Source organism: Zootoca vivipara, chromosome 5, assembly GCF_965207765.1.
Source record: "Zootoca vivipara chromosome 5, rZooViv2.hap1.1, whole genome shotgun sequence".
NCBI lineage: Eukaryota > Metazoa > Chordata > Lepidosauria > Squamata > Lacertidae > Zootoca > Zootoca vivipara.
The window spans coordinates 32,739,373-32,752,151 of NC_142588.1; the positions used below are offsets into that span (position 1 = coordinate 32,739,373).

At 44.1% G+C, this 12,779-nt stretch overlaps 1 protein-coding gene across 1 annotated transcript; it reads right to left on the reverse strand.

Annotated features, from left to right (window-relative positions):
- Positions 1 to 9,617: 9,617 nt before the first annotated feature.
- CH25H (cholesterol 25-hydroxylase) lies at positions 9,618 to 11,127 on the reverse strand. The gene has a single exon (XM_035138116.3). The coding sequence runs from the start codon at positions 11,084 to 11,086 to the stop codon at positions 10,124 to 10,126; it is 963 nt and encodes a 320-aa protein (XP_034994007.2). The 5' UTR covers positions 11,087 to 11,127; the 3' UTR covers positions 9,618 to 10,123.
- Between the last annotated feature and the right edge of the window lie 1,652 nt (positions 11,128 to 12,779).

Here is a 12,779-nt window from a genome sequence, read left to right on the forward strand (position 1 = left end):
CTATGTCCCCATGATGCTTGCACATCCTGTTGCTTTGCAATTGCCAAGAGTGATCCATGTCCCACTATGATATGAACAGCCTAGGGCGATGACCTGAATGCTCTCATGCCCAAGGGTCCACATAGCTTCAGAGGTGGGAGTGAGGCTAAGCCACCCAGAGTTACATCACTCCTTGTTTGGAAGGTACAGTCAATTACTTCACAGCTACTCATATTTCCTGCCGCATCCAAATGTCCTAAATGAAAGCAACGCCCATCTCTGTCAACATCTTCGCTTCAAGTTTAAGCCCTCGGGTTTGCTGAACACATTCCTTTGAGCACATTTTATGGCACCCGGATCCGCTGCACTTCATAACTCCACTCTCTGCTCTTGTACAAATGATGAGTGACATTGTTAGATCAGGATAAATTGAAGATTAGTTAAGATACAAAGACACTTGTTTTGAGAAATGATCACAAATTGCCTAAGGGCTCATCCAGACTTCCTTTTGCACTGTGTCCTCCAGGCACAGGACTGAGGTTTAAAGCTCTGTATCTGAGCAGTGTGTGTGTGTGTGTGTGTGTGTGTGTGTGTGTGTGTGTGTGTGTTGGGCAGAGCGCTTTCCCTGAGAAAACCCATGTTTTACCACTGAATTGGACCAAATGGCCAATGGCAATCAGCAGAAAACCCTGTTGCCGTTTGCTCTGATATAGCAGTTAAATGTGGGTTCTCCTGGAGAAAGTACCAGAACAACAATCAATCAATCAATCAATCAATCAAGGCTCAGACATGAAGCTTTTAATCCCAGCCCTGTGCCTAGAAAGGTGGCACAAAAAGAGGTCTGGATGAGGCAGCCCTGTTCAGGGAGGCTTTTAATGTTTAATAGATTATTGTGTTTTATTTTTCTGTTGGAAGCCGCCCAGAGTGGCTGGGGAAACCCATCCAGATGGGCGGGGTATAAATAATAAATAATAAATTATTATTATTATTATTATTATTATTATTATTATTATTATTAGTGTGTTTCAGCAGTCATCCAGGAACAGAATGAACTGTGTGAGAATACCTCCTCAATAGACCATTTACTTTTCAGGATTTTATATATTTATGTATTTCCAGAGTGGTGCATACTCTAGTTATCTCCCACTTGGACTGCTGCAATGCACTCTACGTGGGGCTCTATTTGAAGGTGTCCCAGAAACGACAATTAATCCAGACTCGTGAACTGGGAGTGGCCGCCAATACCATATGACACTGGTCCTGAAAGAGCTACGTTGGTTCTCAATATGTTTCCGAGCACAATTCAAAGTGTTGGTGCTGACCTTTAAAGCCCTAAATGGCCTTGGCCCAGTATACCTGAAGGAGCGTCTCCACCCCCAACGTTCAGCCCAGACACTGAGGGCCAGCACCAAGGGCCTTCTGGCGGTTCCCTCACTGCAAGGTTACAGGGAACTAGGCAGAGGGCCTTCTTGGTAGTGGTGCCCGCCCTATGGAACACCCTCCCATCAGATGTCAAGGAAATAAACAACCATTAGACTTTTAGAAGACATCTGAAGGCAACGCTATTTAGGGAAGTTTTTAATGTTTGATGTTTTATAATGTTTTTAATATTCTGTTGGGAGCCACCCAGACCAGCCAGATGGGTGGGGTAAAAATTCTTCTTCTTCTTCTTCTTCTTCTTCTTCTTCTTCTTCTTCTTCTTCTTCTTCTTCTTCTTCTTCTTCTTCTTCTTCTTCTTCTTCTTCTTCTTCCCTCCCCCCTCCTCCTCCTCTTCCTGGTTCAATGTTCAACTAAGAAATCATCATTGGCCACTCTCTCATTTAAGATATGTCTTCAAGACTCCTTTCTGTGAATTCAGGCCACACCTGCACTATACATTTAACACAGTTTCTGAGCACTTTGAACAGTCATGACTTCCCCCAAAGAATCATGGGAAGTGTAGTTTGTTAAGAGTGCTAAGAGTTGCTAGGAGAGCTCTATTCCCATCACACATCTACAGTTAGCAGAGTGGTTTGACAATCAATGTCAACAAACCTCTGTTCCCAGGGTTCTTTGGGGGAAGGCATGGCTGTTTCAAGTAGTATGATGATGTTTTAAAATGGATTACATTGATGGAGGCTCATTCCCTTTCCTCCAAGGACCTCAAGGTGCCACACTTGGGTCTCCCTGGTCTCCATTTTATCCTCACAACAACCTCCAGTGATTGGTTCGGCTGTGAGATACAGAGTGGCTCAAGGTCACCCAGTGAGCTTCATGGTAGAGTGGGAAATTGAACTCCCAAGTCCTAGTTTGATACAACTCTGCAATGGGTGTGAAGCATCCCTTCTTCTTCCTTCCTGAGTCTTTGAAAGGTCATATTAAAGGGTGCCAGTTTTCTCAAAGACGAACGCCGGCACAGGAAGTTTTCTTTTGTTGCTGGCTGGTTCTGTGGAAACTCCCACATTTTTGCTTAGAGAGATTGTCTTCCCTCCAGCTGCACCTTTCCGCCTCAGGATCACATTACAATATTCCTGCAGCCCTTATATGGCATGAGGAAGTGAACGCAAGCAGCAGGCACTATTAGAAGAAACCTTTAGGGTGCAAAGATCAAGCGATAACTGGAGTTCATAATTAAAGGCTTCAGGGAATTTTGAGAGCTGTAGATCACAAGAGCATTTGCTTTTGTACTTTATTCGACCTTCCAATAAGATTTAGGGCTCATCCAGACTTCTTTTTTTGCCATGTTTCTAGGCACAGGTCTGGGCTTTAAAACTCCATATCTGGGCCCTGATGGTTGTTGTTGTGTGTCCCAGAGCGTTCCCCGAGAAAACCCATGCTTTGATGCTGAATTGGAGCAAATGGCAATTGGGTTTTCTGCGAGTGCCAGGGAAAAAACCGCTCAGACACATGCAGCACGAAAGGAAATCTGGATGAGCCCTTAGAGGTAGCCACAGCCAGGGATGGGAGTTAGGGCTCATTCACAGTTCCACTTGTGCCCTTAGACCAGGATTCATCAACCTTGGCCCTCCAGATGTCTTTGAGACTACAATTCCCATCATCCCTGACCACTGATCCTGCTAGCTAGGGATCATGGGAGTTGCAGGCCAAAAACATCTGAAGGGCCGAGGTTGAGGAAGCTTGCCTTAGACAGATACATTTAGATACTCTGAACTAGTGGCTGATGCCCATTGTGACTGGTAGGGCAGAAAACAGGAGGTAGAACCAGAGCCAATAGCAAGCAGGGACAACTAATTCTAGTTTTGTCATCATCCTCCTCCCTGCTGAAATCTACATGGGCAACACTGAGACTCAGGATGAAGGGGAAGTTGACAGGTGTTGTCAAGTCCAGGGCTGTCTGTATGCAGGCAGGCAGGGCTGACTGCGGTTGGTGGGGAAGTGCCCCCACTTGCCCAAATGGACTATCCTCCACTGTTCTAAACTGAGACCCACCTGTACACTCAGGCATGCTCCTATAATGGACCTACAAGATCAGACACTTGTGACTGATGCACACCCAAAAGCTAGCATCTCATCTTCTTTGTCTTGTTCCATTTCCTCCTTTATGGTCATCCATACTATTAAAAGAATCCTGCAGAGAAAAGCAGCAGCTGAAATATTTCCCCCTTCCCTGCTGAGTTTCCTCAAGTCGAATGTAATCACCATTGTTACCTGGAGGAAGTGTTGTCACCCACCATCTGTGCCTGATGTCACAGCTCACTGTGCCCCTACCCTCTTATATTCCCCCCCCCCCAACAGGATTTGAACTGCTATTCTCTCTGTCTGTCTCTCTCTCTCTCTCTCTTTCTCTGATGTGGCTCAGATGTTGTTCAGCAGCACATCCTGATTGCTTAGACAAACACACCACAAGCTCCAGAAGTGATCCATATAATCAGATTCTGACTTAGGCAAAAGACACCCATTTGTTCTAAAAGTACGTAGAAAATTACTTCTTGCATTAGGTTTCATGTGCAGGTTTTGTATGTGCCCATGTGGTTAGCTTTCTGCATTACTAATTTAGTGCTAATTTAGTATTACTAATTACTAATTACTGCATTACTAATTTAGTAATTTTTGCTGAATTAGCATCATAACCACCTACACACAGCCTATCTTGTAGCCCTCCAGATGTTACTGGACTACAGTTTCCATGTTCCATGACTACCATCTGTGCTAGCTGGAGATTGCAGTCTCCACTGTGTCTTCAATTCTCCAAAGAAGCACAAAACCTGCATGAGTGTCTGGGGGCTCTTGTCACCACTTGGCAGAAAGTGGGGGGGGGAATGGAACTCAACTTTTGTAATACTATGATAACATTAGAATGATCACAAGTACAGTGTTTGAATGCACAGCAGTATTGTATTTTTCCCTGTGAAAAACAACCGTTTTTAAAATGGCATTGAAATCCTGATAACCACATCAGTTTCTAAAAGTAAATATGAACTTAGAACCACGTCAGTTCTAAAAGTAAACCCTGGTCAGCTGGACCTGGTCTCAGTCCCTAAATATGATCCTGCTCAAAGCCCTATGAAAAGTACTAGCTGCATGAAATATTCTAACCATTTTCCATTACCAGGCAAAGCATTTTCAAGGCTGCAGGTCTCGAAACTGTGAAAAAGAAGGAAGCAGAGCAAGATCGAACACGTTGCCTTCAACATTATATAGATGGTGGGAACTCTCTAGGAGTATTTATTTCCGGTATTTAACTGGATTTGTGAAAAGTAGGGATATATTGGCAACAACAGCATGAGTAATCAAAACTCGAAACCATTGGCACACCACCAGCTTTGCGGAAAGTGTTCACATTTGATGAATGACTAGTTACTGTACAAAGAGAAATGGAATAAACTATTGCTAAATCTCTGACAGCTTCTGGTTTAAGCATGTCAAACAGGAAGTACCATGTGGTTTGACCTATTTTCATAATGTAAATCATTTCCCCCTTGATCTGAAGCTTGGGCATGAGGGAAGATCTACTGGTCAGCTTTCCATCAAAGCTGTGCCTCCTTCACTTACTCTGTGCCAGGGCGGAGGAACCCTCCAGATGTTTTAGGACTCTAACTCCCACCAACCTCATTCAGCATGGCCATTGATCAGGGATGGTGGAAGTTGTAGTCCAGCAGCATCAGGAGTGCCACAGATTCCCCAGCTCTGCTCCATGCTGAACCAGAGGACACTGCTTTGAGGGAGACTTCAACCTCCTACGTGGCAAGCTGTTCCTCACATGGCTGTGGTATGCATGTGTGTGATGCACAAACCTATGATGCAGTGGAAGAAGATCCAACTTGCCTTTACATAGATCCAGGAAGTCTTCCATACATCCAGGAAGTCACCAACAGAGCAGCTGTGAAGATCAGTAGATAGCTATCTCAATTACTTCCACAGTCCAGTTGCACTCATAAGTGTTGGGTGGTAGCTATTTCCTACCTTTCAGTTGTACACCATCAATTAAAACAATATGCAATCCATAAAACAAAAAAGACCAAAACAAAAAGAGATTAAACAAAAAACAGAACCCATACATTGAAAATTGCAGGAAGAGGAATGTAAACCAAGTCAAAGTTGTGGCAGAACAAAAAGATGTTGGCAGCACACCAGAAGAGGGACCAACTGCGTTTCTGGCCTAGGCCCTGTCCTTCACTCCAACCAATCCAACCTCTGATGATGGTTGAAGGGCCTCTGCTGATGAGTGCAAGGGAGGGGCAGGTTTGTGAGACAACACAGTCTGTGTAAGAAGCCAATAGATCAAAACAGTAATGCACGTTGCTCTGTTCCCCCAAGCCACACTTTATTTCTACCACAAAGTTCATCTGCAACTATGAAAACTGTTTTTATTTGCCCCTCTTAGCCTTCCACCTTTACTCAAATACAAAAAAATGCAACTAGCCCTTCAGTGTTTTGTACCCAGTCATCAATCTTCATGCCTTGGGCAAAAGGAACTTGCAAGGCCTAGGCAGAGAAGGCCAGATGGGAATATGAAAGCTGTGTATGTGCAGGTCTCCTGTGCCTCATAGAACTCTGAATGTGGTCTCTGCTTGCAGGATTGGAAAACAGGGCTCTGGTGAGACCTTTCACATGGGTGCTGCACCCATGTTGCTAATGGCTCAGGTCCCATCTATTTTATTTAAAGGGCACCTTAAAACCCAGGCAATTTTACAGGCCAGTTATACTTTACAGCCACCACTTAAACTTTGCAGCACCTTTTTGAGCTGTCCATGCAGAAGATATAATCACACATGGTGTGGTTTGGCTAGTCACGAAGGTCACACCAACCCAGGCTTAAGGAAGGCATTTGGAGTAACATGGAGAAAATTGTGCCCTCCATGTCAGGGGGTGAGTCACAACACTAAAACAGTTAAAAACCACACAATAGCTGCAATATGGTGCCAGTCCTGAAACTTGCTGTACTAAAACATGAGAAGAGTGTCTAAAGGTCTCATCATCTAATTTATTGCTCGGTGGCAGGGCATATGCTATGAGATCAAAGGTCCCAGATCCAATCCCAGTAATCTACGGTCTAGATGCACCGAGTCCAGTAAGGATATTTTCAGTCACAGGCATCTCAAGGTAAGACAGAAAAAGACCCTTGTCTGATACCCAGGAGAACAACAGATGCACAATTTAGATACAGCATCGAGCAAGATGGGCCTGCAGTCTGACTCAGTATAAGGCAACTTCCTATGTTCCTGGATTTGGGAATTTCAAAACACCAAGGCTTGTTCCCTTGAAGAGGAACAGATGCATTAGACACTTTTCCATGCATGAGCCAGTGTAGTAACATACCCATCAACTGCCCTGATAAAATCGGGGCATCTGGGCTTGGGGCACTTTGGTTACCTAAAAACCTAAGTTCCTGGAGCCCCAAAATGCATGTCCAGGGGCAGAATGTGCCAGATCATGACCTCGTGTGAGATCACAGAACCCAAAAATGCATGCTGGGCTCCGTGAATCCGTGATATGGTCTGAGGCTGTGATGCCGTGCATTTTGCAAAACAAATGTGTATTTTGAGGCTCTGTGATCTTGCATGGGTCACATGACACACACAGGAACAGAGCCATGTCCCAGATTCGAAGGTAAAAGTGTTGGTGAGTATGTAGTAAGTGGTTTCAGTGCTGAACTCTGATCATTGCTTCCAGTGGTCAAATCCCCATAGAGCTAGCCCTGAACTCATATGAAAACAGCAACCCCATGTCTCCCTGGCTAATGTTTAATAATTAAAAATTGCTGAATGAAGGGTGGTATACCAATTTTAACAACAACAACAACAAATGCAAGAGGGGCATACAAACCTATCCACCCATAAGTATGCAGATAGACTGCACACACCCCCCCAAAAATACAGTCATACCTCGAAAGTTGAACGGAATCCGTTCCGAAAGTGGGTTCGACTTTTGAAATGTTCAGAAATCAAGGTGTGGCTTCTGATTGCGCAAAGAAGGAAAGCAATAGCAGAAGTTCAGCTTCCAAAAAAAAGTTCAAAAACCAGAACACTCCAGTTTCCGATCATTCGGGAGTCAGAATGTTCGATTCCCAAGGCATTTGGGAGCCAAGGTACAACTGTATCTCATTAGAAATAGAAATGGAAGGGCCGAGTTAATTGCAATATTTGTTAATCATTTCTATAGGATGCCTGATCACAGAGGTTTCCTAAAACCTTCTACTGCAGGGGCTCTCAGACTTTCCACCCCCAGGGCCCACTTGGAAAGGTTGAAAACGACTGAGAGCCCAACAGTCACTGAATTCTGGAGGCAGAGATTGCCATACTACAGCTGGCAGTTACTGACATTTTCTGCTGATATCTAATTTGTCTTTGGAAATTCTTAAATCTTTCCATTTCCACACCACTACTAAACTTCTCTGATTCTCAGCCATATTTACCAGCATGCAAGGAATGGCTGGTTCAGCCAAAAGACATGGCTAACAGGGATGGTACAGGTAAGTGAGGAAGCAATTTGTAGGCTGTGGCATTGAGACTCAACTGAAAGTGGCTCAAGCCCCATGTGTGGGTCTCAGCCCAATGTCTGAGAAATTCTGCTGCACTGGAAGTTTCCATTGATTTTTCTTCTATGCTCTGTTATGTTCTGCTATTGCGGGTTCTTTCTTTTTTGCCTTTTCTTTTACTGTTTGAATTATTTCAGATAGCTAGATACTGCTGATAGATGATAGATAGATAGATAGATAGATAGATAGATAGATAGATAGATAGATAGATAGATAGATAGGGGATCCTGGAAGTTAAAAAGGAACTGTCTCTATAGATCAGGCATAGGCAAACTTGGCCCTCCAGCAGTTTTGGGACTACAACTCCCATCATCCCTAGCTAACAGGACAATTAGTCAGGGATGATGGGAATTGTAGTCTCAAAACATCTGGAGGGCCGAGTTTGCCTATGCCTGCTATAGATAAATGCTAATTTGGCTGCACCACAATGCTTAGGATAGGTTATAAGCAGCTATATAAGCATCACTGCAACAGCGGTACATCAGCATCATATGCAAATAGGCCAGCACAAATGTTTAGGAAGGAGGACTTAGGATGTAGCCTTTACTCTTTCTTCCTTCCTAAAAAGAATATTTTCTGGATTCTGCCACTGATGTAGTCCATATCCCTATGAATGAACTTTAAATGCAGTGTGATTAGCTGAAGGTGATGGCAGAAATCACAGTTTAGGAAACTGAGGATGTTTTTCTTCATGCACTGATCCAGGAAGAAGAAGAAGAAGATTTTGGATTTGATATCCTGCTTTATCACTACCCAAAGGAGTCTCAAAGCGGCTAGCATTCCAATTTCTCTTCCTCCCCCACAACAAACCCTCTATGAGGTGAGTTGGGCTGAGAGACTTCAAAGAAGTGTGACTAGCCCAAGGTCACCCAGAAGCTGCATGTGGAGGAGCGGAGACGCGAACCCGGTTCCCCAGATTACGAGTCTACTGCTCTTAAGCACTCCACCACACTGCCTCTCCAAGAGTGTGCCCCATTGAAAATTCACGAGGGCTTACTTCTGAGTACACATGGATAGGATTACGTTGTGAGGCCTGATCTTCACATGTTGCAGAATGACACAATAAGGTTTTAAAGGGGTAGTTGGGCTCTTCAAATTCAGATTACCGGGGGAGGGTGGATATCACACGATTTAATGCCCTCCTGAACCTGCAGGTAGAAGATCAACACAGCAAGAAGTGGACTGGTTATATATAATAGGTTGTGTTTTTGTTTTTGTTTTAGGAAGCTTTTTCACATGTGGAACCCATGCAGTCTATAGTGGTGTGGTCCACCTTGCCACTTGAGAATTGAACCACCTCTTTCTGCTGTGTATGCAGACTATACATTTAATATGACTCATTTCAAAGAATTCTGGGAGCTGTAGTTTGTTAAGAGTGCTAGATATGGTAATTCTGTGAGGCAGAAACTACAGTTCCCAGGATTCTTTGGAGGAAGTCATGTGCTTTAAATGTGTGTTGAATATGCTTTAAATGTATGGTGTACATCTACGACTGAAATCCTAGACACACGTATTTGGGAATAAGTAAAATGGAAATAAATAATAAGGCTACTTTGGGGTTGGCATGCATAAGATTGGGCTCTCAAATTGGTCACCCGGAAAAATCTGTTCCATTGCTTTTGAAAAATAGTGTGGAAAATAAACACGAAAGAGGAAAAAATGGAACAATATAAATATTTATTTATTTTTCCAGTATAAAATAACAAAGCATAAATAATCCTGACTGAACAAATGATAACAAATCACATATCTGTTAGATCTATTGCCAGTCATCAGAAATGTTATCAGGTTAGATTATTATTATTCTTTTTTCTCTTTGTGTGTCCATATTTTATTTCCAATATGAAGCCAAGATATATTCCATAGGAATCATAATAAGCATTATTTTGACTCTCACAACACATCTTCTCATTTCAGCAAGCAAAAACTCTCTTACATACACACTGAGCATACACATTAGCCTTATAAAAGCTTGGATAGCCAAAAGAAAAAGGACTCACAGTGATAGCCTCTCTTCGATGGCTTCATTAAAATTGCTTATTCCAAACAACCATAGGGTTATGTATACTTCACAAAAACTGTTCCATAAATACATTCATATAAATAAGTGCAGTGCAATGGTGTGGGTTTGTTTCCAAATGGATAATCTGGGGAGGGTGACTGAACTCAGCTTCTGGCCAGCTTCTCCAACATGTCATTTTCCCCGACAGCATGGCTAAGCGTTCCAAAGAGACGGTCCCAATGGGTAAAGTATGGGGCATAGTTGAATCTGAACTTCAAGTGATGGAGATCGTGGTGTGGTGCTCCTCCATACAGACCAAATGGGACCAGTCTGTGGGTCGACCACGGCAAGTCATAGCCAGAATGATCCTCCACCGCAAACCAGATGTTGGCAACGAAGAATGTCATCTCCGTCAAAGGATGACACTTCAGCAGCATCGGGCTGATCCCCGCAAAAAAACCCAGCCAGAGCAGTTCCCACATGCTGGCATACTGGGTGGTGAGAGCAAACGTAGAGGTGTGCTTGTGGTGGACCTTGTGGAAGGTCTTGTAGAGCCATGGCACCCGGTGATGCAGCAGATGCCAAAGGAAGTACAGGAAGTCAAAGAGCAGCAGGCAGAGCGTTATGTCCAGCAAGAGCCTCGGCAAGGCGGGAGCTTTCGCTGGCAACCTCACTGGTCTCCAGTACCAATGTGCGACAGTCACTGGGAAAATGCAGACCAGGTGGTGGTAGACGTTTTGAGCCATGCAAAGCGCCATCATACTCAGAGTGGGAGAACTCTGGGGCTGGATTTTGTACTTTCTCAAGGCTGGGACTCGAGTGCTTAAGAAGTCCAGAGCGATGAACGGCAGGCAAAAAGCCGTGTAAAGTGTAAAGTTGAACAGCACTGGGAAGAAGGGCGACTTGAGCAAAGCCTCCTGTGTTGCGATGAAGTCCCAGACCGGCTGCAAAGCCAGCATGCCTCCCCTGCCCTCCAGCCCATCACAACTGAGCAGCTCTCTGTTCTGAACACTGGAATTCATGCTGCCTTGTGCTGTTCCTGAGCTGCTGCCTTGTCTGTCTGCTTTTGCTGCTGCAACCGGACTCCTTTTAACCAGCCTTCTTGCATCCACTCCGTCAAATGACATCACAAAAGAAGGGGGAGGAAATTCCTTTAATTAACCCGTGCAGTTTCCTTTCTTTCTCAAAGTTAAAGAAAGCAAAACGTGTCAAAGGAATTTCCCCATTGTGCTTATTTCACAGGTTTCCCATTGGTTGAGCTGCCCTTGGCCACGCCCCCTCTCTTCTGCACACTCCATTGGATTTTTCCGTTGGACGCAAGCCTGTATAGCCTGTTGCTTATCCAAGCTAGTTTGTGAAAGAAATGACATTCTGCAGGATGCAAAGGCATAGGGAAATAAAAGAGGAACACGTGCACAACCTCCAGGCACATGAAATCGGAAGAGTCTGACTAGGGAAACTGGGAAAGAAGTGAATCACATTCTCAGATTTGTGAGACGTATTGAAAGCACGAGAGTCTAAAAACAAAACCTGAAAATTTAACTTCTGGCTGCTCAACTGTTGGCATGTACTAGAGCAGGGGTAGCCAACGAGGTGCCCTCCAGCTATTGCTGAACTTCAATTCCAATCAGCTAATTGTTGTTGTTGTTGTTGTTGTTGTTAATACCCCACCCATCTGGAATAGGGATCAGCACATAACTAGGGCTGCTAGGCAATCATGTCCATTTTTGTTTCTTTCCCCCATTTTTCCAGTGTTAAGTTCGGCACACTTCATTTCCACATCTGTTTGTGATTTTTAAAGAAAATAGTCCTCATGAAAACTCACCGGCATTTTTGTGTGAATTTCTCCTAATTGTATGCAACTTTGCCTAATACAGTCATACCTCATGTTGCATTAGGTTCATGGTGCGTCTTTTTGGCTTGTGAACGTGGTATACACTTCTGGGTTTTGCCGTGTGCGTGTGTGCAGAAGCGTTCTGTGCACTTTGCACATGCACAGAAGCACTCTATCACACTCCGCGCTTGCGCAGAAATGCCGCTCTAGCTGCGGACTTTTCGGATGGATCATGTCCGCAATTAGAGCTATCACTGTATATGCGTTTCTGCAAAGCCATTTCCCCTGCTACAGTGTATTTTTACATGTTTTCATTCATGTATGCATTTGTATCGACATTTTACCCCAGTTTTGCATTTTTGGGGTACACATTAGGCGGCTAGAGAACTGCATTGCAAAATTCAGAGAAGTGTGAATTCTGAAGGATGACTGTGTTTCAGTTCAACATGACCTTGAGCCCCTTGGAAGAAAGGTGGGCTAAAAATGTAAAGAGCGACAAAATAAAATAAATCATAGTACAGTGGTACCTCTGGTTAAGAACTTGATTTGTTCCGGAGGTCCGTTCTTAACCTGAAACTGTTCTTAACCTGAAGCACCACTTTAGCTAATGGGGCCTCCTGCTGCCGCCGTGCCACCGGAGCACGATTTCTGTTCTTGTCCTGAAGCAAAGTTCTTAACCCGAGGTACTATTTCTGGGTTAGCGGAGTTTGTAACCTGAAGCGTTTGTAACCTGAAGTACCACTGTAGAAGTAGCAGCAGCAGCAGTAATGCTCTACTGTACTGGTTTACAGTCACGTTCATGCCACCCCTTTGAGAACCAATGTCCTTTGACAATTCAGTCTTCCAGAACTGTCCCCACTTCTTATGATTAAGGACCATAAATGAGGGGAAATTGTGAAGAGCCTGATATCTCTCTGTCCTCTACACTTGAGGTTATTGGCACAACTGCATCTAGGGGCATATCGCGTCATCCATGACATGACTGT